Source organism: Ostrea edulis, chromosome 6, assembly GCF_947568905.1.
Source record: "Ostrea edulis chromosome 6, xbOstEdul1.1, whole genome shotgun sequence".
NCBI lineage: Eukaryota > Metazoa > Mollusca > Bivalvia > Ostreida > Ostreidae > Ostrea > Ostrea edulis.
Window position 1 is genome coordinate 55,047,361 of NC_079169.1, and position 27,266 is coordinate 55,074,626.

A 27,266-nucleotide genomic window follows, 5' to 3' on the forward strand; every position below is an offset into this window, starting at 1 on the left:
GTTGCATGTACGTTTTTAAAACTATTCAATATTGTAAACCACATTTTTTTCTCAATTTTATGAATAAGGTTCAGTAAATAGTACCATTTGACCCTAATTCTAACAACAATGTAAAAGTAAATATAACTACTGATAACTTTCGCAAAGAACTTATAATGCAAGACTTACAGACGTGGATTTTCCGTCATTTTTTTCAACAAGACTAACATTGGCCATTTTTTGAAGGTCTTCAGAAAGTGTGGGTGCTTGAACCACGATCATAATGAAATAAATCTTACAATCACCCTACTGCTATACACGTACCTCACTATGTAAGATTTTGACATTATTAGGCTAGTGTTTATGTGACGTATATGAGGATTTTCACTTTTTGTCTATTTCAACATGGAAACACCTTAATTTCACATACAAGTATATCCAAATGTTTAATTTCTAGAGCCAATTTTATAAAGTGTCTTACGACTTTTAAAACACCACAAATACTTTTCGCAATTTATTTAATGCTCTACTTTTCTTAATGCAACTTTATGGCAGTTCTACTCAAATAAAAGAATATACACACATATAGATATAGTTCAACAAATATTAAACAGAAATACACATGTAGAAACTTTATTAATTACCATTCAGTTATATCTATCTTAATGGCAATAGGCTATTTCTGGAATTAGAGTTACCGAAACACGAACACAAAAGTCAGGCATTTAATACAAATAGCAGATGCATATCGCTTAGATTACCCTTTCGGACAGGACTAAAATTAAATGTGGTTTAACCTCTTATGAATTGTCGAACAGCACGATAAACTGCTTAACATAATTATAAAACTCGGATTAGTGCTTTTGTTTGACACCCTATATTTAACAAGGTTAAAGAGCACTATGTTAGAAATTTAAAACGTGTCGAAATAACTTTTCTCCTTCCGATGTCTTCCAATTTTTCGGGATCAATCTAATTACCATCTGCATGTATATTGTACCTTGATCTGTTTTAAACACCAATGATCATAATCAGGTCAGATGCTCGGAAAGAACACGGAAACCATTCACTGTGTAATTAATTTTAAAAGGAATCTTGTTACGTCAGTTATATTCTGAACTGAAATCATCCACAATTTCTGCCACTGTCCCACGTGACCATGTCTAGCCGCTGGGATTGGATGCTGGGCATCATCATTATGGTCGCCATTTGTGCAATAGTCATTGTCGCTGTGTTTGCATGTATCGTCTTTTGTAAATGCAAGAAACGACTCAAGCAAGGCACGATGGTGGGCATCGCTCCGGCTGAGGATGAGACAGGTAAATTCAGTTAACCTTACCAACCCAATTACAATCATGATGTGTCTATAAATGTTGATGGTATGGAATTTGTATCAGTGAACTACACTAATAACAGGTTAAGGAGGAATACACCAGAGAAATTTGATATGGATGAAAAGTGGAGGATGTATACAACAATATTCTGAAATGGAAAACTTTAAAATTTACTTTATTTAGAAAAAACCAAATGCAGTTTTATTAGAAAGTAATCTTTTTAAAAAAATTAAACCCCTTCTGGAATCGAGCCTGCGATCTAAAGTTCAGCAGGCGACACATTAACCGCCTGAGCTATTCAGCTAGGAAATGAAATCTTAATGGAATAGACAAGTATTGCTGATATTTATATTTTCATTCATGTTTTAAAAGAAAGTCAGCCATTATGACGATCTAGTATACCTCCTTAAGACAGAAATCATGAGTTTCATCTTCCTACTACAATTTAGCGGAATAGAAGTCAATTATTCAGAGCACATATCCCTTAGATGTCTGGAATTAATTACACTAATCTGTCTTTTCAGATACTGCATCAAGGCCTGTGTCCCCGTCCGACATTGGGAGAGGGCGACATAAGAAAATAAACGTCACTCCAATCCACACTGCCCGGTCCAATACAGTCCACACGCCCCTCGGATCCTCCCGTCAGAGCAACGACCATTTCTTTTACTCCAGCAGACAAGCGTGGATGTTTGAGCCCGACTGAAATGCCAGTCTCATGAATAAGATTTAAAAGCTATACATTCTCACTCACCCAAGATAGTTGAAGTGAATATACAGATTTGTTTTACTTAGGAGAAGCAACATCGAGACTTTGTGGATGAAGGTGTGCGAATGCAAAACAGGAAAAGTTGTAATTCATGTATTATAATTGGACCCAAGATTTATGGAACTCCTTGGATTGTAGTAATTTCTTAAAACCAAAACAACTCCAGTTGTGATAAAATATCTACATAACACTTTAATCAGTATTCAGTACTTAAAAACAAGCAAATCAATATTCTGTAGATATTTACAGGCAGTATCTGATTACTAAAATCAACGATCTCAGGCATGGCTATCTATGTCGGTGAGACAGTCACTGACAATTGCAAATTCATAAACTATTTTTTCATATCATATTTCCAAGTATTACATTGACATTACTTATGAACATTACTTATTAACATTTGTGATGCATATTTTGGGTATCAATCGTTTTGAATAATAGAAAATCAATAAACTGTATTGACAGAGAAGTTTTGCCATGTTAAGTGTTTCAACTAGAATTCTGTAATGTAATAATCAAAAACTGCATCTTTGGCTAAGATAAAAATCACCAATAAAAATATTGAATTTTACAAATAGTTACACTGGTTATGAAAAAAAAAAATTATGTGCAAATACTAGTATGGCGATAATAGGTGACAATGCGATCCACTTCGTAGATTATCAACATTCCAGAGCGCATCAACACTGGTCATTCCGCAGTGCAGGCATAATCAATTTGTTCCAACATATTTGGCTTCAAAATATAATTTACTGGCAATTTACAGACCAACAAAGCTTTCAAAAATTTGCAATGAAAACATGTATAAATAAGAGCATGCATATAGGGGAAAGTCTTTCAATTTAGTTTATATTATTCCTAGCAATCACTTGAAATCAAAATGTACCACATTATCGCAAACCACGGTCAAAATGTATGATCCTTTCCTGTATGCAGACTCCGGACCGTGGCTTGAGATGATGCATGTACCGGTGTAATTACACAATATATACTAATGAATATCACCAGGTTTCAGTTAAGATACAAAAGTAGTCTGTTTCAGATTGCACCATATTGTAAACTCCCTGTGTTTAAGGAAGAATGACATTCAATCACTTACATATATCTTGTCCTTCACCAAGAAGACTCTGTGAACATGACTCATGGACAGAGAACCCATTTTGATCCATATATAATACTGCAGTATTGCATATCTAAAAATTTCAATGGAAACGAGAAACCCCCTTCTTTTTTCTAAGGAAAAACCATTCTTCAACAGAAATTACAAGATTTAATTTAAGAATTAAAGCATGGATTGGCATGACAGAAAAAAAAAAAAACCAAAAAAAAAAATAAATCCAAAAACCTACTTTTAAAAATACAAGTACTATAAAACATAGAGCAGCGTAATACACAGACATACGTAAAAGGGAGGTAACTTTATAAAAAGCTAACATTTCAGAAATAACAATTAACTTTCATAATAACTTTGATAAATTGAATCCTAATTGTTTGTTTTTTTTCTCTCCTAGTTGACTTGCTCAACGTAATTGGAGGGCAGCATTCCACGCTGACCTGTTCTCTTCACTGTACCCTCCATCCAGCCCTCATCGATTGGCTGACAGTTGATGATGAGGTCATCCTCCTGGAAGGAGACCTCGTCTGCATCAGCCGACGTGTAATCATACATAGCTTTACACACCATCTACAAAAACAAATATCAACCATAAGTACATGTACAACAACAAACACTGACTTGTATTTTTTTTCATAAGGTGGAATATACTTTTGCTATTTCCCATATAAATTTGAGGAAATAAAATGGGGTATTAAGAAAAGCTTACTCTTGGAACAAGCTTATACCAAGTGAAGCTCGGATGGGCCAAAGGCCCATTCGCAAAGCAAGGCTCTAAAGGCAACATGTATTTGAGCCATATGGGCTCTGCCATTTTGTTCAACTATCGGTATCCTCACCTGTCTCCAGTTGAATTATTAAGACAACACACAAGTTCTGAGTAATTGATTCATTAATAATTGCTTAAACAGTTTTTGAGTTTTCCACTTGATTGCCAAAAAATACAAGACTCTGACATGCAATTTGTAGGTTAACACTAAATTTTTTTCAAAATGAATTGTATAATTATTACTGTAACAGTTTTTAGCAAGTCATTGTATAGAAAACAGTAACATGACCATTAAAATAGATGAACGAGTTCATGAATTTCTATAAATAAAAAATATAAGACAGTGGTGTTTCATCGGAAAATAGCACCAACATTTTCAATAAGCAGACAATTTTTTTCATTGTGTTGATATGACATCACAATGCACTATTTACATGTACTGTGATATATTTCCCACACTAAATGAGTAGGCAGATCAAATGGCTATAGCTGTGTTGCAATATGTAATAAACATTTTGATCATCCGTATGCAAATGTACCGAAACATGTAAAGAAGCAATCTCAAACTGTAACATTACATGTAGCATCCCCCCCCCCCCCCCCCAAAAGTTTCTGTCAACCCTTTTCCAGTTTCACATGAAAGCCAATGCAGAAAATCTTTAATATTTGGATGTTACTAGGGGTATAGCAGAAGAGGAATTAAAAAAATTACATACATATATAAGTGAGAGAATATTTCCATTTCTAATATATCATACTTTACTAAATATGATTATCACTTGGGACACACCAATGACCATTTCATGCTTTGTTCGGTCCAACGGTCACACTGTTATACGAATTAATTTTACATCCTCTACTGCGTTTGAAGTTCAATTTCAAAAGATAATTCTAAAATTATCATCCATCATGAAGTGTCATAAAAGAGAGAGCATTGAGAGTTGTTCCCCTTTCCCTATCCATGTCACCATAATAAAATTTACCCCTTCTGAGGCAGCAGCGGGCTGAGGGGGAGGGGGCTGGTAACTCTGAGGGGGAGGGGGCTGGTAACTCTGAGGGGGTGGTTGCTGGTAACTCTGAGGGGGTGGCTGCTGGTAACTCTGAGGGGGTGGTTGCTGGTATCCACGTGGAGGTTCATGTGCAGGATCTCCTAAAAATGAAAAAGAAAAACTGACATTAAACTCATTGTCTACAAATATGGTGGTCTCTGACCTGAAAATCAGCAGAGTCAGCCACTGGTCATAATCAGATAATCAACTATTCTGTCAAGTTTGATGACTTGTCAGGTTAAAGGTTCTCTTGTTGTTGGTTGGACAACAGTAATGAAAGCATGAAAGAAAGCCCTGCAATCAGATTAAAATCAGATCAGATTTTGACATGTTGCTACATGGGATCAAATATGTGATTTTAATCTGATTGAAAGCCCTTTGACATGAAAATCACTGGGGTCATCTGCAAGTAATGACCAGCTTTGCTATGAATTAAGTTTGACGATTATTGGGTAAAGGATTTGCTAGTTATTGGTCAGACGAAACGCTCACCCGAGTCACTTTGCTGATACAGGGATAAAGACTCCAAAAGTTTGGAACATTAAGAATATAAATCTGTAAGTGGGGCCCTTCTGGCTCCAGAGTGATGGAGGGAAGAAAATTGAATGTACACTAAATGATGACACTTCTGATTGGGCTTGTTATATTTCTGTGGTTCTATAAAATGATTCCCTATATATGAGGGATATCAATATCTCATATACCCAGCGTGTTTAGAAGTTGATTACCGATCCCGGTCATATTCCCCATATAACTGATTTGAGAAAGTCCTGATATATCTTGAATATGGTAATCTAGGACACTCCACCTATGTTGAAGTATATTCAAGGTCCAAAGACCTCATTCTGTCTGGTTGAACTTGAAACACAGTCAATTTTCTGGTCTTCTAAGCATACCTGGTTTCACTACTGCACAAACTCTAGTCCCCAGTTGTACATACTAACCACCATAAATAAGCATACACATAAGTTTTTTTTTTTTTTTTTTTTTTTTTTTACACATTTTGGCATGAAATATATTCAATAAAATGAAAAAGAGCTGAATTCACTGAATACAACTTTCAATTTATCTCTGTAAAATAATCAGTTGAGGGTACAACTTCAATATATGTGAAACAATAATGGACATTCAATATATTTAGCATGAGTCTGTTAGATTGTGATATTGATAAGGTGAAAAATCAAAGGGTCTTATAAAAGTACTCATCAAATATACAACAACATGTATTAGTAATTAGTTTGAAACTGTTTCAAGTTAAGATTTACATAATATCTCTTTTTAAGAGAATTCAAAAATTCAGAAAATCAAGTATTTTAATAAAAAATAAGGATATGAAAATTAAAATCCTAATGTTATCTATTTATACGAAGGCTGTTCAATATGTAATGTGTATTGTACCACAGCGCGATAGCGCTTTGCACGATTTCGTGGATGATGATACTTTTGAATAGCTCTATTCAATACCTTTCCAACGGTATAAACACGAGCCTTCAGCTCCACATAGTTCTAAACTTATAGTCATTTCAATAGAGCCAGTCGTTGACCACTGTTGTAAAAATGGTTGGGAAACGGGTTGAGAATATTGAAGAAATTAGAGCTTATATAAAAGTTCACACAAAACTCGGTCATTCGGTAATGCAGATTTTCACTGAATTGGGGGAAGTTTATGGGTCAGATAAGGTATCTTATGAGACAGTTCGTAGGTGGAGAAAGAAATTTCTGACTGGCATAGAGTCCGTCAAAGATGCAGCAAAATCTGGCCGACCTGTGATTGTAACAGGCAAGGCAAATGTCTCAAAAGTCACGGAAATAATTGAAAGTGATGGCAGATACATGATTCGTGATATTGCCAAAGCTATTGGCATATCGCTATCGCGGGTGCATTTCATTTTGAAGCGTATTTTGAAAGTACGAAAGCTTTCTGCCAGATGGATACTGCATATATTGACAGATGACCAAAAACGGGTACGAGTACAAACCGCTAAGCAATTGTTCAAAATGTTTCCCAAATTCAATCAAAGACAATTTGCAAGCATTGTTACTGGTGATGAAACATAGGTTCACTATTTCGAACCAGTAAGAAAAATTGGAAACAAAATATGGCTAACTAAACACGGTAGAAGGCCTGTAGTTGCCAAAAGAACCATAAGCACAAAGAAGGTTTTTTATTGCATATTCTTCTCATGTGATGGTATAGCTGTACAAATTCCGGTGCCGAAGGGCAAAAGTATTACAGGTCGGTATTACCTAGATGTTATACTAAAAAACGCTCAAGAAATATTATCATAAACGACACCCTGTGTTGGGATTTAGGCATGTTCGTCTACTTCATGATAATGCTCCATCACATACATCTGAGCTTGTGAAGCAGTTTTTAAAGTCTGAGAAGGTTACCGTCTTGCCACACCCACCATACTCTCCAGATCTAACCCAATGCGACTTTTTCCTTTATCCAAAACTTAAAAAGTTCTTATTTGGTCGTTGTTACAAGTCCCGACAAGCCCTTGGCTCAGCCATCAGTCAGTGCCTCAGAGGTCTACCTTAATCAGCGTACCGTGATGCATTTCAGAAATGGATTCAGAGATTGAAATTATGTATTTCAAACCGCGGAGAATACTTTGAAGGGATGTAATGTTCATTTCACTATTTGAGTCGAATGCTTTTGAGATATCGTACAATACACATTAAATATCGAACAGCCCTCGTATGTAAAAGTTATGTAATCTGTATCTATGATGTAACCCATTTTTTTATGCACAAGTAACTTAATTTGGTGAGTGTATACTTATTTATGGTGGGCAGTGAACTGGTTTAACAGGATGGGCATTAAGTGCAGTATTTGACCATAAAATTATTAAATTCACAGCCAATTATATATAAACACATCCAATAGTACAGATAGATTTTCGAAATGAACTTGCATTTAACAATCATGAAAGCAATATAATGCCCAGGTTGATGAAGATGTCACACAGCAGAATCAACAAAGAATGACATTGTGAAGAAAAGTAAAGAACCAGAAGTCGAGAGAAAGAAGAAAAGGAAGAAGTGAAGAGAAAGAAGAAAAGGAAGAAGAGTAAATTGAACAGTCTGTAAAGAGGTCCTCCATCACAGAAGTCCTGTCTTTCTACAGAGGAAGTACGATCTACTATAGCAGACCTGTATCACAAAGTTCTTCAGTCACATAGTGACAGAAATGTTTAGTGATTTCCGTTTATCTAGTGCTATGTAACAGTTCTTCAGTGTTGAAGATACTGACAGAAAGTGTAGTGATATTCTGGTTTGCTGTAGTGCTAGGTAAGACATAGTGCTGTTTATATTGCATGGCTGAAATTGCGTTTTTTTTGTAGTGCTATTTGATATAGTGTGTTGTGCTAATTGTATAAATATTGTGAGTTCATGGTGCTAGATAAGACATTGTACTTGATAATTTTTTTTTTTTTTTTCCTAAGTATACTGGTTTTATTATACTGAGAACAGTTTTTAAAATGTGAATTTGTTATAATGACGACAGGTACGTGTAGTTGTGAATTTCTTACAGAGGGTAATATATTGTTGATTCCTTATTGTGAGGGCAATATACTGTGAATTTCTTACACAGAGGGCAATATATTGTGGATTCCTTATTGTGAGGGCAATATACTGTGAATTTCTTACACAGAGGGCAACATATTGTGGATTCCTTATTGTGAGGGCAATATACTGTGAATTTCTTCACAGAGGGCAATATATTGTAGATTCCTTATTGTGAGGGCAATATACTGTGAATTTCTTTCACAGAGGGCAATATATTGTAGATTCCTTATTGTGAGGGCAATATACTGTGAATTTCATACACAGAGGGCAATACATGTATATTATGATTGCATACTGTACCTCCACTGTATCTGCCGATGGATCCAAATTGATTGTTCAATGGGTCATAATCAGAAATTGATCCAACACGACGGCTTGGGGCATCCTCCACTGTAAAATGGATCAACAACAAAATTACGACATAAGCACAAGATTGAAAGTCCCTATGCTGTTTATCTTTAATTCCTGAAGGTAAATTTTACATGAATTGTGTTAGTTGAGCATTCAGATATTCATATGGAAAAAGTTTGTCATTTAAGGAAACATTTAAACAAGAAATACCTTGATTATTGCAGTACATACAGAGTACAGCAGAATAGTACGTGATAATAAAATGTGTATGAAATAAAGAATATTGCCATCAAAGTACATACTAGATTATATCAAAGCATTGATCCCCCCACCATGATAATGTCAAAGATACTTTTGCCCTTTCTTTTAAATTTCAGTTTATTTTTTTCTATCCTATGAATACTTTATTCTGATGTACTGATTATGGTGAATGGTTTTTCACTATAGATCGGTGTTACCTTGCATCATAACCACCACAGAGCAAATGCTAGATAAACGTTAAACATGGAAGCAAAAGATTTTTCTTTATATAGTCGTTCATAAATACTAAGATAAAAAATGCACTTAGGAAATGAATGAAATAATTGTTTAGTGCTGAATACTTAATATTTTTAATATACTAGCCAGCCAAAAATGTTATTGACATAGATACAGGAGATGCTTAAACCGAAAAGAGTATGGTTAGTATGAGTTTCCTTACCCTCCTGAACACCTGGACCCTCCAAATCTAGAAAGAGGCGATTACAATACATATCATGTGCGATAACGTTAATGTGGCGTACTACATTGCCTTTACCCTGCTGGTGCCTTGTACACCGAGAATGGAGCCTATGGATGTTTTTTTCTACTATCGTTTCATAAACACTGTAAGTCACTTTTATATCAGTAATCTCGCCTTGTCCGATTTACATGTATCAGCCAAACATAATTTTTGCCAATATTCAATTTGTTCATGGCTGTGTATATATTCAAAATTATTCACTAGATGATTATTTTTGCACAATGACCATCCTGCAAATTTTCATGGAAAGTTCTTGCATATAGATCGAGTGATTTAAGGTACATTGTACACGTAAATGATTTCTGAAGTTACACCTGTTCAGTTATTCATATTTACAGGTAAGCCTAAAGATCTGAGCAAAAAGTTGATAAATAAATTAAGAGTTCACAGCCATAAGGAATCTCTTAGCATTATCAAACTCTGTTTGGACAACATAACCCACATTCATTAAGTAACACCCTCCCCCATTTACAATACAGCCACACTGCTTTCCAGCTACACATTTTGTATGTGGTCCAGATGTTCTTTACGATTTGAAAAACTATTAACTACTCCCTGGACAATGCTACAGCTAATGACTACTCAAATGGTACTACATAACAAACTAAGACAAAAACAGTTTGGCACGCAAGGGTATATGTGTTCTACATTCAAATAGTTGCCAACTCCCACCTCCCCCATTTATCAATTTTTGCTTAATTTCATATAATCTTCAGAAATTAAGGCATTTTTAAATTAAAAAATGTCTGCATCTTCAGATTGTTAAAGGTTGGCAACTATGCATACACAACAAAATTCAAAACTTTGAATCAGGCAATATATGTATTCACAGGCATAAAATATGATCAGTATACCTAACATGCATTACACTGTTATCAAAATAAATACAAAAGGTTCTTGAAATAGGAAGACATGTCTAGCTTGTTCATATTATCGGCAAAAAATCAATGGAGGCATGGGGATAATTGAATATTATTCTCATGCATCCACTGTTTTTTCTATTCCACATAATCCAAACAAAGCAGACATATTATATATATATTGTAATTCAACTTGTTTCTGTAATCAAGGATTTTATATTAACACTTGTAGATAGAGTTATTGCTGACAAACATGGGTGTATGTAAGTATCCTGGCATTATACAACATTAATTTATATTTAATCCTTGGCATTCCACAGAGACTTGCAGTTTCCCCTTCATTGTCATCGATCTTACATCTTACCTCAGTCCATGGAATATCACAATATTATTGATAAAATGGTTTAACTATCATGAATTGATCAATAACTTGTATGGGCATATCATAAAAGTTGTAAAGCTGAGGGTTTAGTCTCTACAATATACAGATACAAGACACGTCTTGTTTAACACATATCTGGTGTAACACACTTGCAGAAGTCCTCCTGATTTAGATACATGTATTGATTTTGAATTCCTTTTTTTTTTTTAAAATGTTGACAGTTTGATAATGACCTACAGAAAGAAAACACCTTGCCCTTAAATTTACAGCACACTCTGCAGATATAATCAGTTAATGTAGGCATGCAATCAAAGATGCAATAGCATTAGGATGAGGAGAATAAATCACATTATCAATAGGGGATTCTGGGGGAGAGGGACAATCCTAACTCAAATTCCACGTAAACCAAACTCATGCAAGTAGCATGCTTGCAACTCTAATCAGCACCAAGCTACTGTTGAGGAAGAAAATTTTAAAATAGTGTACCTTCATCTATTGAATGGAAAGATAAATGAATAACATAAATAAAACTACATTACAATTCTTAAAATCAGTGGCAATTACATAACGAGTGTTTAAAATGTGCTAAAAATGTGACAATTCAGTTGAAAATCTGGGAAACTGATAGACTTAATGAAACAATTATTTTACAATGCAAAACAAGAGTTAGAAAAAGCTAGAAATTAGTTAAAATCAGCACACAAACTTATCAGTACTTTCACACATGATTTTCTTTAAACAGCATTTTCCAGTTTGTTGGTACTTTTTCTTCTTCTCACATAAAAGCTTTCGAGCAGCTAGCAAACACCTAGGAGCAAGGGGGTCAACTCACCTTTACCAATGTTGGAGTCATATACGACACGGGCTTGGGAATTTCTCATGGAGTAGGGGGTACCTCCGGCATTAGTCTCGGGTTCGTAATCGGTAATTTTCCCAGGCTGAGTACGAGTAGGGCCCTCTAAAACGTCAGCAAGGACAGAATAGGCATGCATGAGATCAGAGGAGAAAATGACAGGGATTCTGATTACTCTAACAGAGTCAAAGTGACATAGCCCTCAAGAGAGGAAAACTCAAGTTCATAAAGGTGAAGTTTACATATTGAAATGTTCTCAAACACAGTACATGTATCTTGAATATTAGTTTTATATATTTTAAAAAATAGCAAGCAGAAATATCGAAAAATGGAAAGAAAAAGATTACCAATACGTTGTCTTCAATGTTATATACCTAGAAAAGCATTTTAGCTAAGCTTGGATAGCTTTCTGATAACAAACTGTAGATACTTCAAACAACTACACACTGTAATATGTCTTCCCAGTAAGAGGCTTCATACACCGAGTTAGATATCACACTGTGATACCTGTGCAGTGTGAAAACAAAACAGTGCTGGGGGTCTACAGCACAAAAAACTGGTTCTCTGTCACCTGGTGACCCTACCTCTGGCCTCACGGTCTGGGCGTCGCTGCTCCATGTCGCTGAGCTGATCCCTGACTTTGTGGTATTCTACGTTGCTCTGTATGGCCGTGTTTTGTTTGATGCGCATGGTTTCAGGATCATCTACTACTGTCAGCTTCTTACCCTTCATCTTCTCAAAATCAGCATGGTATTTAATCTGTCCAGTAAAATAAAATTGGTTATCTACACACAAGCTAATGGAATGCTTTTTTCAGTATTTAGGTTACAGAGTATATATTTTGGCAAATGATCTACAAATGCCTTAAAGAAGAAATATCAAACCTTAAATGGCCGAAGTTGCCAGCCATGGATGTTTAGAGTTCAGCACTTAACAAACAATATCCTGCAGACAAACATGCCCTGCTCCTAAGTACTGAATTGTTTACAAGTCTAAATAAACTGTTCTAGTTTTCTCTAAAACACACACACAATTCATTAGTTACTGTAGAATCATTAGATTTCGTAGGGGGTGGGGGTAAAATTTTCATGGATTTCATGGGTACCCCTATAATCCCAAACTTTAAACCACAATGAAATAAACAAAATATCTATTAAATATTTCAATTTACAGAAACCACATCATCTCAACGAAGCTTTAATATCTTAGCAATCCACGAAAATTGATCCCAACATATTTAAATGATTCCACAGTAGTGTATATTAATCCCATTCAATGAACAATCCTAATGTTGAACTCGCTATGCACACATGCAGTGAATTGTCCCTGCTGATTAATAATCCAAACTCACCTGTTATTAGATACACTGAACTCAGAGAGTAATACACAACTGTCATCCACTGCACAAACCAACAGTACTGATTAATTCACAACTTGTACAATATTTGCCAATCAAATGAGAAAATATCAAAGGGGGGATCACACCAGATCACGGGATCAAAAACAAAAACAACGCATGCCCTGTGTGTATCATGGGATCATGAATACCAACAACTCATGTGTATCACGGGATCATGAATACCAATAACTTGTGCATATCACGGGATCATGAATACCAATAACTTGTGCGTATCATGGGATCATAAACACAAATAATAATACATATCCTGCATGTCTGTGCTGTTCACTGAGACAGTCCTTGTCAATAACAAAAATAATTTGTTATAGAGATATTACAAGGCAGTATTACTGTGACCAAATATTAGAGTTGGTCAAGGGGGGGGGGGGGGGGGGGGGGGGGGGTAGTCTGTGAAATGATTTGATTCTGAAAGAAAATACAAATAATGCATGTTCCAGAATGCAAAACTATGTCTCAATGAATTGATCAGCAACTTCAAACCTCACATGTCAAAATATACAAGACTTGGAAATATTCACACCTTCCAAGCTGAAAATTCACGTTAAGGAAATATTCACACCCGACATGCCGAAAATGTAACGTCCTGGAAATATTCAAACCAGAAGTGTTCACACCTGTCATGCCGAAGAATGTGAGAACTTTACCGCACTGACATTTTCCATGTTACGACGGTGCGTTTTCATTTCTACCGTGTCTGGGACTTGGTAACAACTGCCACGGGTCTCCGTGAAGTCCTTCTGATACTGAATCTAAACGGCAAGGAGTTTACATTGAAAGTAGAAATCAGCAAACAAAAACTTACGCCGTGATAAGCTGGGCTGATGCTGAACAGCAAGAAATTCATATATAAAATAGAACACAATGCACAAATTGGGCCATGAATGCACTGAAGCTGAATCTAAACGGCAAGGAAATTACACTGAAAATAGGTTGAAATTTGTACAGACTGGTTGTTCTTATGTTCACACTATTTTTTATAACAGGAGACAGCCTTTGGGGTACTCATATTTAACTGGTAATTTAACTATCAAGTTTGAAAAAGTGTTCAAAGCTGTAAAGCAATTATTTTTTTAAAATGCCAGCAATTGTAGCCGACATAAAGGCAGGAAGATGGGAACTACAATGCCATGGATGTTCATAGGACTTATCTGCAACACATCAGGATATAGTTGGTGCAAGTGACAGGAAAAGGACCAACAAACAGCCAAAAATAGCATTCACAAAAATATCAATGGGAACAAATTTAAGGAAACTTTTTTCCCCACACTTTGTATACCAAACTGACAAATTTGGAGTTTTCTAGGTATTTTTGTATCTCTGGTGTATCAGCAACTTGAGTATATTTAGACTTGGATTTTTCAAAATCCCTGTGGTACTCAATCTATGTAAAAAACAAAAAAAAAACAAAAGGAAACAATACAGGAACTGTTGTAGTAACTGATTATGATTCTGAGTTTAATGGTTACTCTATCTCACACTCACAAAACTGTGAATTATAGTCAAAAATAAAACACTGATTATACATCCCAGAACTGTGAAATAACAACTGTGAAATAACAACGGATTAAGGAGGACAGGATTAGGAAACATGGAACACACGCAGCCTTTACCAAACTGACGTTCTTTGTATTGGTCAGCTGTGTTTTCATGACAGGTGTGTCTGTAACATACGTAAACTGCGACTTGGATTCCTCAAAATTTCGATGATACTCTATCTGCCATTAAAAAACAGATAATTTTAAAGCGCTGGTGTTACTTATATACAGTTCCATTAAGGAACAACTAATGTCTTGTGACTAGTCTCGTGCAACCAGACGCTATGCTTTTTCCGTAAATATCCGAAGAGCAGAGAGTCTGGTAAAGATACGCGATAATGTTTGTAACGCCAGAACGAGGCTTACCAAAATTTCGGTATTTAATTTGATTGGTTGATTCAACACACCTTCAAAATAACGACTACCGAAGAAATTTGTAATAGATTGAATTTGCCGTTTAAGCTTAAGGATTTACAACTAGAGTATTTATAAAAACTATTGTAAAAGGAAAGGATTTATTTGCTGTTCTGCAGACTGAAAATGGTAAAATCGTTTTATTAAAATTACTTTAGGAGGCAAAAGTGAAAGTACAATTTCTAGCTGACAAAGAGCGTATTTTTTCTTATTGTACATGTAGTAGTGATTTTCCCATTAGTATCACTAATAAAGGATCAACTAATTAGCATCAAATTTCGGAATTGACTGTTTATGTCAGAGAGAATCCAATGGAAACTAAACTAGCGCTCCCTAGCGGTAACAGTTATTATCACATGTCTTTACCAGACTCTCTGCTTGTCGGAGATCTACGGAGACAGCCGAGTGCCTGGTTGAACGAGACTATCTTGTGACAAGATTCCATCTTGGTTTTCAAGTACAAATCCTGGAAAGGGTACCACAAAGAGCATCCATAGAAACACTATTTACAAAGACCTTGACCTGTGACCTTTTGACCCAAAATCAAGAATCTGGAATGAAACTCAGACTTTTGGTTCTGGATTCACTTATATATATTATAAAAGCAGGTCTATATATCCCCTGCAAATGCCTTGTTAGAAACAGTACTGCACAATCTACCATTCAATTCTTAACTATAATTATTGGACAAGCATTTCATTAGCCAACTTTCATTTTGTTGGGCAAGAATGTACTTCGTGCATATATCAAAATACTAATAGTGTAATCTGATCAGAGAAACAACATGCTTGAACATATATCTTATAAACACATTGTAAAATACATAAGAAATGGACAAAGTCCAATATTGTGTCTTGTTTTACTCCATATCTAGTTATTGTTGAATTTAGTCTAAATATCTCTATCATGCCAGACTACTGACCATGCGCGCGACCTTAACATTGCAAGTCCCATACAAGAAACTTGTAAATCTCATGGCTTTTAGGACTGCAAGTTCCAAACAAGAGAGTTGAGAATCTTTCTGCTATTCTTAATGACAGCATTTGAAATAAGTGCCGGGACTGTGGTTGAATGCAGCTCTAGTAGCAATCATCTATCACGATGAATTGAAATCTAAATATATCCCATTATTTTTATGCTCTCCCCCTCCCGAGAACAGACTAAGTCAGATATAAAAGCTTTACTGGCCCCCAATGATTTATATATTTACAAACTTTTTCTATCCCATTTGTGTCATAGAAAGATAAATCTAAAATGCTATAAACAAAAATATTGTCCAAGCCAGCACTCCATGCTTTTTATAAGTTAAACTGCCTGAAAATTGCCTTTTAATGTCAGCAAATGGAATCAGGTAGCTATAAATATCACCTTTATGATGTCATAATTTGGGTTCTATGTAATTTTGATAAAATTAAGAATAACAAATGGAATGCATTTGGATTCTTACACAAGATACACTTACTTAAACAAAAAGATGCATGTTATATTAGTGGGTAATTACAGGCCTTATCATACATAGTCCCTTGTGATAATATTACTGTGCTGGCAAATTTTAAATACACCCCCCACCCCCAGTGACATTTCCATGCTTACATATTCCTGAGCATTTTTACCAGTACTTTTAAAATACATAACATGTACTCTAAAGTTGACACATTTTAAAGGACATATTTGCGAAAATTGTCAAGGAATGCAATATGGTTGTATTTATCAAAGTTCCTAATGAAAGTGTCTACTTCCCTACTGTAACTTCTGATGTAATTTACAAAGTGTAGCATATAGCACATTGAATGAAAAATATGCACATATTGTCCATGCACATCAATTTATTGACTTACTACGTTCATTCACATTACCATGTTCTGAATAACCTGAGTGATAAAACAGAAAATTCACGAGACTGTAGGTAACTCTGATTAAACAGCATAATCTCGAATAATCCAAACAATCTGCAAAATTTCAAACTGGTTGATGTTAATTGCCACATTTGATTGAGCAGTACATGCAATAAAGTTAGTTGAACAACAAATTTTAATTGCAGAGCATCAAGGCAAAAAACTTCAGCTGGTCTTGCATGAATTGAACTGTACAACGACATCCAGGGAGGGTTCTCCCCAAAGGAGCATAATACAGGGAGATAACTCTAGATACTGACTACACGTGCCAATAGCTCTAGCAGTACTACCAGACTGATATTTTTGGTGTTCTGCTGGTGTCGAATCATGTCGGGAGTGTCCACTACTTGTGTGTATGCTCCTTTCTGTTTCTCGAAGTCACTGTGATACTGAACCTGTGTTTGGAATACCAACTTGTTTATTAATAAAAGATAGAGACTCAATGGCTGAATTTCCTTTGTGTATCTGGTGTTTGCAATATCAATTAAAGTTTAACTATAAAGAGTTCATTTCATCATGAAAAGTAGAAGCAACCCTCATCCATTTTTTTTTTTAACTTGCTGCAACACTTACTTAAGCTGATGGTTAACTTATGGTTATTGTGTGTGTTTAACTGTGTTCATAGTTCACATCAACCACCTTAGTCAATTTACAATGATTCCCACAGACAAATGTGCAAGAAAATAAGAATCTGCATTGAAAATGTGTATTGCCTTTGGGATGACCAAACTTGGATACAACTTCTGACAGACAAATTGACAAATATAATCCTCATGTGTCCCCTACCATATGCAAACAGCACTTAACTTGATAACCATACTGCAGATAGCATGTGAACATGTATACAGAACACATTTTAAAAAATAAATAATTTGCTAGCCTTGACATTGAAATCTCAAATTAGAACACCTAGTCAATCTCATTAACCCTATTTTCTCTTTGATCCAAATGCAAAGTTTTCACAGCAGAGGAAAAATAAGATTCACTGCATGGAACATTAAACAATAAAACAGCAACATCTAATCCCTGAAATCATAAGCAGACAACTCACAACCCTCTTATCACTGACCCCCAGCGTTCTGTTGCTCTGTGCCAACAATTTCAATCTTTTTTGGAACTCTTTTACATTTTTGGTACATAAATAGAATTCTGTTGAATAAGGTGAATGTGATTTTGACAATTGCATTTTTCTTTTCCACTATTATGGTAACCCTTTTCCATCCTAATAAAGAACGGAACAAACAAGAGACCTATGGGCAATATCGTTTGTGTTGCCTGCTAAAGACTGGAGCACCAGAAGTAATTCAGCAATCACCTTGATGACCCGCCATTGTCTTCATCTCATTGTAATAAACTGTAATTATTTTACAACTGTGAGGAACGGATCATTGATCTCTACTGTGCATATAGGCCTATTACCTCCGATATAATTCAAACAAATTGCATTTTAGCAGAGGAAATTTAATACTCTTTGCCTAAATTAAACATATCATGTATATATTTCTTTATTGAAAATATAATAATACTAAAAACTCATTCAGCATGGTGTTCAGAAAACCCTGATATTAATCCAGATGTCATGAGAATTTTTGTAATCGGCTTAAAAAGAATCTATCAGAATTTTTTTTAACTACATCATATTTGACACAGGAAATTTGGATTACTCTTTAATATAGTAAATTGTAATGTTTAATTAACAATTAAAGAGTCATTTCAATTGTAAGAAATAGTCTAAGAATACTGATCTTTAAAGACTCAACATTCTAATACATCTAGGTTATCTACAACATTCAGGATAACTTTCTGTTAAAATCCAAAAATTGAGAGGAATTTATCTTTAATTAAAGTAATGGAGCTGATACAACAAACAAACTGATGCACCTTGTTTTTGTGGAACAGAGAGGCACAAGGATTTTATGTCATACAGAATCCACCTTTTATCATTTTTTATAGATGTCAATGTAAATTCTACAAAAAAAATGATCAAATCACTGTCGACATCAAATTGAATATCTCAATATATCAGTATGTAAGTTAACGCTTTCACTGCTTTAATTGTACTAGTTATTATTGTCGAACAGGACAGAGATCAGCATCAGCATGATCAAGTGAAAATATGAGCCAATGCTGCTATATTTAAAAAATAAAAAAATTCCAGAATTCCAATTTCAGCACTGCATGTCTGAACATGACATCATTCCAGTATCAATGATGGTCCCTTTAAATAGACTGTCTTTGGATGTAAAAGAGAAAAAAAGAAATTAATAAGGTTGAAATTTAAAAGGTGTTCTCCAAAAGAAATATAACAAACTAACATATCCAGTCCTGCAAATTGTATTTCACAAATTACACAATTATAAACAGTAAAAGCTTAACCCAGTGACCAAGATAATGTAAATAGGAATATTATTCCTGTTACTTTTTGTTTATTTAGGTACATGTACTATGTAAATTTCCTCAATTCATCTAAATTTTAAAAACTATCAAACAAGAGCACTGAATGTTTTTAATACTAATTTTTAACAAATCATGTCCCTCTTTCCAAACAAGTGGTTAAACCGATTTCATAATATTGATTTTGAATATTTAAAGCTTAGAAATATAACTGTCTTTTCCTTATCTGTTTAGTGGAATGCAATGCTATGTAAACTGCAGTACTCAGACAATGGTTATGCATCAGGAAGTTTTCATTCACACTACGCACAAGTTATCAAAAGGAACTAAACCTAAACTCCTACATAAATAGTTGATTCTAACTGTTTCCCAGTTTTGGTTATGATTTTGCATATTGTTAAACAGTCATTCTGTTAACCAGTCACAGAATGAACTGTTACAAACAACTTAGTGATGTATAAACATTCAAGTCATCAAGATGTTATTTACCACTTTAATGACAGTTTCACTTAAATTTCAATATGGCTAGGTTAACTAATGTTACTGAGGACAATTTGTTGAAAGTTTTAGAAAAAATAACAACAAATAAACAAAATGCTGTTGATATTGTTATAACGTTAGATAAAGCAAATACTGATTATTTGCACTTTATTTTATTTCTTAGAGAACAGCCAATCTATTGTGCTTTGGTAGGGTAGAAGACCATGGGGAACTGTTGCCCTCGGCCTTCAGCCTCGGGTAACAGTTCCCTATGTCTTCTCCCCTACCAAAGGACAACAGTTTGACTGGTACTCAAGAAGCCATGCAATAAGTGTATGTCTCTCTTTGCTTTTCTAGGTGTAACATCCCCCTACTACAATGTTAACTCCTTCCACCACATTGAGCTTAACAAAACAGTGCAAGTCATACATAAATGACGATAATGTATTTAGTTTTGGTAAGCTTTTCTCTGTGATTTAAGGGGACGATATATCCTTAATATTTGTCTGACTAAAGCTGCTGATGATATAATTACATTGTATGTTAACTTTCTGGGGTAGGGGTGGGTGGGGTGGGATGGGGGGGGGGGGGGGTGAGGTCTTGAGTTTCTGTGGCACACCTATATTGATCTTTAGTTGTATACTTTTGACTGAGGTGGTGTAGTTGGATGGTAAGGAATCATTCCGAGTGACTTCCTCTGTGACATACTTACATTACTCTGTACTTTGGTATTCTGTTTTATCCTCTGGTTTTCTGGTGTGTCGGCTACAGCAGTGAAGGAGGTGGTCGGGTAGTGACTGAAAACAGTACAGTAGTACAATAAAAACAGTACAGTAGTACTATAAAAACAGTACAGTAGTACAATAAAAACAGTACAGTAGTACTATAAAAACAGTACAGTAGTACAATAAAAACAGTACAGTAGTACAATAAAAACAGTACAGTAGTACAATAAAAACAGTACAGTAGTACAATAAAAACAGTACAGTAGTACAATAAAAACAGTTGAACTTTGGTATCCTGAACATCGATATCTCAAATACTATGGATATGTCAAAGCGAGCTGGAAGTCCCAACTACATTATCTTAATGGACTTGAACCCAAATATCTCAAAACCTTGGATATCTTCAGTTTTTTCTCGATCCCCATCGAGTTCAAGATAATGAGGTTTGACTGTAATATCACAGGCACCTTATAGTTGGACACAAACTCCCTTTGATCCACCCCTTTTAATGTGCAACACGAATTATTAAGAAATATTTCCTGCAAATTTGCAGATTCTAAGTCTATTGCATATATTTTCATCAATTAAATATCATAACAGTGTGATAAACAAATTCACGTAAACAATCAGGAAATCCTCACTGCATTCTGATTTACAAATTTCCTATCAATGGCATGATCGGTGACGTAGCTTCATTTGTCAATCTAACATTCCTGTGGGGGTTAGAATAGGTCCTCCGTACCCCTTGCTTGTCGTAAGGGTTGACTATAAATGGAGCAGTCCTTCAGATGAGACATCAAAAAATGAGGTCCAGTGTCACAGCAGGTGTGACACGCTAAAGATCACTCCCTGCCCAAAGGCCGTAAACGCTGAACATAGGCCTATAAATTTTGCAGCCCTTCACTCGCAATGATGATGTGTCCACATGAGTAAAACAATCCTCCGGCGGGACGTTAAACAACGTACAATCAATAAGTCTAATTAAAATCATACTTCTTAGATCCACGCTGTAAAGTCTGTGTAAGATTTAATATTGTACAACATTTTGTAATACATGAGAGCTGACTTTACATTACTGAACCATCAAAATAAACAAACTTTAAAACAAACCAGATGATATACCCCAAAAATATAAACAAAATAGGATGAAAGTGAATTTTTTCCCGAAATGTCACAAAAAATGATATGCTATTAAGAGAAATGTTGTGTATGTCCTTAAACTTGTAAAACTATATAGCTTAAGGAAGTTCATCGTCGGTTACCCACGGGTGCTTCTATTCGATTATCTCCATCATCACCCGTGAGGGAGCGTGAGTGGACTCAAAACCGTGGTTTGCGACGACGAAGGAAGTTAGCTCCTGAGCTTTTGAGCACAACTGCGCAGGATGCTACAGCTAAGTATTTACCTTTTCAATATTGATCCCATTGGTGCAAACATATTACACATCTATTACTGAACTCGATCTATTCAGTTGAAAAATTTTGAGTTCATTCAAATTTTGAAAGGGTTTGACAGGGACTATATTTTGTGGCGGAAGGATTAATTAATCAAAAAGTTCTAAATCTGCATGATTTTACAGTTTCTGTTTCATCTCATACATCTTCTATACATGTATTTCAGTTTTATAATTCATGATACAAGTAGTTCAGACTTGGAACTAGTTTAAATGCTGTAATTTATTAATTTTGTTGATAAATTTTTCCAAACAGAGCACCGATTCTTTAAAAGTTTGAATTAATTTACTCGAAATTTTGTATTGAAATTCAGTATTTTCACCAATAATTTGAAAATTTGATCTCCAACCCCCACTTTTTAAAGTTCCATTTCAAATTTAAACCTTGAAAACTGTGAAATTTTAGAAACTGACATTACTTGTAATATGTCCTTTTAAACTGTCAAATTTGATATCGTGAAATTTTTCGTATATTAAGTGCTAAAGGTCATTATTTATTTCCACTGCTTGTATTAAACTTTATTTTTAATCTGTATTGTTAGAAGACATGATTATATATCTATTTTATGGAATGTTTGATTTGTGTTGCTTATGTTGTGTTGAAACTAGAAGACAAATCAAGTTTAATTAGATAAATCTTGAGCAAATTCTCACTAGTGCAAAAAGGTCATGTTTAGAACACTGCAGCTCATTAACAAGTGTTGTGACCCCAGTTTTTCTTTTTAATTTTCTAATTCTCCTTCAATGTAGAATACTAAAACATTTATAGCCATCTTGTTTTTCAATGCATGGGTTTGAAAACCATACCATAGTCTATATATTTTTAAAGACTCTTAACTGATTGACATAGTCAAAATTAATGACCAGCAAGAGTATGCATGCATGCTTGATTAATTTTGAATGGATAATGCTTTAACTTCTATAGCTCTCTCATAAATGAAGGAAATACTTTCATACTTTTTGTACTTATATCATCATCGGAAACCCATGGTTGATTACGCTTCATTCCTCTCTCCATCACCCGTGGGTCCATTCATTCCTACTAGCTCGTTCTTTTATGTAGTAACGTGTGTGCTACACATGAGAATGTTGTAAATTGTGTGCTGCCATACATGTACATTGCGACCTGTGTGTTATACCTGTGTGTTATACCGTATAAGTGCATGGTATTTTTAGTGAGGCAGATTTATCGATTTGCCTATAAATCATGGGTATATATAATATATATATTTAGTGAGAGCTAATTTTAGAGATTGTATATAATTTCAAGAAAGATGGCTATTACCTACGATACAGAATAAATACTAGCAATATCCAATTTTAGCGATCTCAACACTGTTGCTAATAATACCAAAATTAAATCCTCGCTAAAAATTCTACTTCTGTTATTAGGTATGTATTATAACTTCAAAGCGTACATTGTGACTTGTGTGTGATATTGTGATTTTATGATTCCCTGTGACATTCATATCATATAATTATTGTAGTTAATATGTTTACTGTAACTTGTGTTTTGTATTGTAACTTCATTGTGCACCAATCTGATTAAAATAAGATCTTTGATCCGCTCCGGTAGCGACATAACAATAACGGAGCGGATCAAAGATCTTATTTTAATCAGATTGATTGTGCACCACAGGGGCTGTAACCTGTATATATAGTGATGTGCAACTCGTGTGTTAGTCACTGTATATAATTAAATATTTTGTACTAGAACTGCATATGTATACTGGTGGGTTTTCATTATTTCAAAAACTTGGGAGATGAGTTTCTGAATATAAATAACGATGATAACACTTTACATGAATGAGCACTTTAAACTAATTGCAGTGTGGCATCTTGTTGTAGCTGTAATATACTTGATATAAGCATGATCAAGAGTACAATTACACACTGCAGTATTTTATATCGTAGCCATGGTAATTCTGATATGAAGACTTACACATTGCAGTACGGTATCTTGTTGTAGCCTTTGTAATTTTTCATGTTCAAGGTCATATTGCAGACATCGCACTTGAAACATGGTTTGTGCCAAAACTGTAAGAAAAAATCAAATACACATTATACATGCTATAATAGACAAGATACCTGCATTTCTACAACACATAAGCAGACAGAAAATACATTCATAGTATTAACATGTGTCTTGGGGCATTGGCCATTTAACAATGGTGAACAAAAAAAAAATGATTTCTGACAGTGTGTATATCAATCACGGAAATACATCTAACGATTCTGACAACAATTTATCATTTTCCTCCCTCACATTGCCTGTTTATGTTAATTGTAGCAATCCTGCAGGAAGGGGAACATTTTTTTTTAATGTCTGTAGCTTCGGCAAACTTTGGCAGTTGATGCAGGATTGGTGTAGACACGAATTACAACAGAAGAATTCCCGGAATCTTACTATTGCCTAACACAGTGACTCAAAAAAAAAGAAGGAAAATCTCAAATCTCCACACAATTAGTGACTTAATTACATATATAGATACTGAATCGGTCTTTATTTATAGATTAGAATCTTTAGTAACTGTTATTATAGTCACATTTATGTGCACAGGAAGAAGGTCAAGTGAATATGTTGTGAAGATAACAGGATTCTAATGCTCAGCCAAAACAAATAAGGATTCAAGCTCAAAGATAAAGGTTAACAATAAAACATTTAATAATGAAGTCTTAAACATTAAATTACTACTATAATACTACGTATATATACTGCTAATTCAAAACTTGACATCTTTTAAGATATATGATAAGATTTCGCATTATAGTTTTACCATACAATACATTTTGAGACAATAACAATTCATTATGGCATAGCTGTACAACATCAACACAACAAAGACTGCATGTAACAATATGTACACTAATCAGACACACGTATACATCCAGTGTTAGAGGTCGCTTATCACATGTTGCCTGTCACTACAATAGTTTTACAATTTCCAATGTTCTGGGGTTTTTCTCCCCTCTATAACTCTGAGGGCATGGCAGGACGATCTATGATATTGTGATATTGATAAAGATAAGACGAGGAATTTCTTTCTGATTCCAGGGCATAACACATAGGCATGCTCTCCTGCAGAGAATTCAATGATAACATTTCCGAATTCGAATCCCTGTTTTTACATCCAGTAATTCATACAATGTGCTGGCAAAAAAATACGATAATACAAAAATTCTAAAATAACGAAATAATAGTTACAAGTGCCTGAATGTTTGGTTAATTGTCCAGTCTGTAGGTGGTTAAGACATTGCTTCCTAAGCTGTTCCTACAGAGAATGCTTTCTACAAGATGCCCCTCACACACTGCACTCTATTGGTTGAGACAGATACAGCTAAAACCCTTCTATACAATATACTGATCTCCTACAGTACATTAGCTACAGCTGAGAGAGTCTGCTACACCAGTACACATAGTATATGTGTTCTTTAAATGTTAACATTTGTTAGGTCATACGTAGATTTTTATAGTAATTCTAAGTCAATAAAAATTAACTCGTACTGTATCGTATCACGATACATACCTGATGATACATATTGTGAGCACTTGCGATCAATACAATCAATGTATCGCTGTATCGTTACACCTCTACCAAAGAATGAATGTGTCAAACGTACAAAGCATGAACTGACAGGGGGAACAATTGATATCTACAGGGCCTAGAGGCTAAAGAAATCTAGTTTATAAACTATTTACTATCAGAGAAAAATAGCAACACAGTGTTGCACTCAGGCATCGCAAAATGTACATAAATACACTGAAGTTCAGAGCTAAGGTACATAAATAAAATAATTGAAAGAAAAAAAACCTCTTAAACTACTACGAAACAAACTAATGCATTGCAGTTCCATGACTGTGTTCATATAATGGCTGTGTTCCAAGTTTTAATAACTCCCTCCTGTGAATTTTGAGAATCCCCCAAGCCTGTGGATGACAATTGGCTTATAGCTACAGAGTAGTTCTCCTTACTTCCTGTTTCATGTAGTACCCAGTTATTATACGTAGTATTTATAATTGTTTTAAGTACTGCGCAATTTATTTGTATACTTAGAATAATCACTTAGATGAATACGTTAACTGAATTTTCATTGGTACAATACACAATTAATTTGATAAACAGTGTTTCTTTTCAAAATTTAACATAGCCAGCTATTTTTCATACTTCTTTCAAAAATTAACATTAGTTTATAGGTCATAATATGTTCAAACAGGTTTTGACAGTTTCCCTACACATATGCTTCACTAAATGATTCATTACACACTATGACCATAATAGGCAAAAGGTATGAAGGCTACTCATGCATATAAATGAGGTCAAAAGTTAATCAATCTCTACAACTAAATTCCACATACTCCCAGCAGCAGGATTTAAATTTACACACCTGTCCTGACCTGACAAGCAATGCTGAGATCTGTCGCATCTGGGCTGAGATCAGATCAAAGTTAATACCTGTCCTTTGTAATGCATATATCTAGGTGCACTTTGGAAATACAGTCATGAATACCCATATACTGCTGACTGTGCTTAAAACCTACACATAGGATACGCATTAATATTTTCCCAAAATTTTACGTAATTCCATTTTAACATGTTTAATATATTAAGTTCAGTAAATATAACTGTATGTTCCAAAAATAAACACAATGTTCAAAAGCACCATGTTAGTGAGCATTACTATTTAAAAAACTTGGTTAAATCTGTGCATATGTTTTTTGTGATAACAATGCAAGGATTTGTCTACACAGTAGATAAGACAGACAAGAGGTCTGCTGAACTGTGTAAATAAAGAGATTCAATCTTGTTGATTCATGACACTATGAGGGGGAGTGATCATTATTTCTCTATTTAAAATGTTTGTTTTCCTTTTCTTCACATACATTCCGTAACAAAAGGAATTTACCTAATTATCATGTGTTACTCTAATGTACTTGACCACTCAGTCAATAACTACTGTTTATCTGAAATCTGGTGAAATCTTCTCCAGTCCAACGAATCTTCATGTTTGTGTTCAGCGATGCGTTTTATTGACACACTTCAGTCGTCAATCAGTGTGTGACCATTGCTGTAGGTTCAATGACAGTGATCCATTTTCTAATTATTTAAGTAATCATCCCTACTGACAGTTGA

At 34.7% G+C, this 27,266-nt stretch overlaps 2 protein-coding genes across 13 annotated transcripts in view; one reads left to right on the forward strand and one right to left on the reverse strand.

Moving 5' to 3' along the window:
* The first annotated feature begins 771 nt into the window (after nt 1–771).
* LOC125683498 (uncharacterized) lies at nt 772–2,855 on the forward strand. Its single transcript, XM_048924726.2, has 2 exons — nt 772–1,298; nt 1,838–2,855. The coding sequence occupies exons 1-2, from the start codon at nt 1,139–1,141 to the stop codon at nt 2,017–2,019; spliced, it is 342 nt and encodes a 113-aa protein (XP_048780683.2). The 5' UTR covers nt 772–1,138; the 3' UTR covers nt 2,020–2,855.
* Nucleotides 2,249–27,266, reverse strand: part of LOC125683484 (LIM zinc-binding domain-containing Nebulette-like) — a 28,230-nt gene continuing 3,212 nt past the window's right edge. The window contains exons 1-13 of one of the 12 annotated variants that reach the window (XM_048924703.2): nt 25,340–25,479; nt 24,077–24,171; nt 20,668–20,752; nt 17,372–17,476; nt 14,848–14,952; nt 14,514–14,618; nt 13,882–13,986; nt 12,402–12,576; nt 11,797–11,922; nt 9,642–9,668; nt 8,891–8,980; nt 4,949–5,115; nt 2,249–3,766 (exon numbers count right to left, since the gene is read on the reverse strand). In XM_048924703.2, coding sequence (XP_048780660.2) covers nt 3,590–3,766; nt 4,949–5,115; nt 8,891–8,980; nt 9,642–9,668; nt 11,797–11,922; nt 12,402–12,576; nt 13,882–13,986; nt 14,514–14,618; nt 14,848–14,952; nt 17,372–17,476; nt 20,668–20,752; nt 24,077–24,132 — 1,323 coding nt within the window. In that variant the 5' untranslated portion in view covers nt 24,133–24,171; nt 25,340–25,479 and the 3' untranslated portion in view covers nt 2,249–3,589. Of the gene's footprint in view, nt 3,767–4,948; nt 5,116–8,890; nt 8,981–9,641; nt 9,669–11,796; nt 11,923–12,401; nt 12,577–13,881; nt 13,987–14,513; nt 14,619–14,847; nt 14,953–17,371; nt 17,477–20,667; nt 20,753–24,076; nt 24,172–25,339; nt 25,480–27,266 lie in introns of those variants that run through there. The other 11 variants (XM_048924704.2, XM_048924700.2, XM_048924702.2 and 8 more) reach the window with 11 other exon arrangements.

Coding starts and splice junctions, on each gene's coding strand:
- LOC125683498 (XM_048924726.2), top strand. CDS start 1,139: ATGTCTAGCCGCTGGGATTGGATGCTGGGCATCATCATTATGGTCGCC. Junction 1,299..1,837: donor TCCGGCTGAGGATGAGACAG/GTAAATTCAGTT, acceptor CTGTCTTTTCAG/ATACTGCATCAAGGCCTGTG.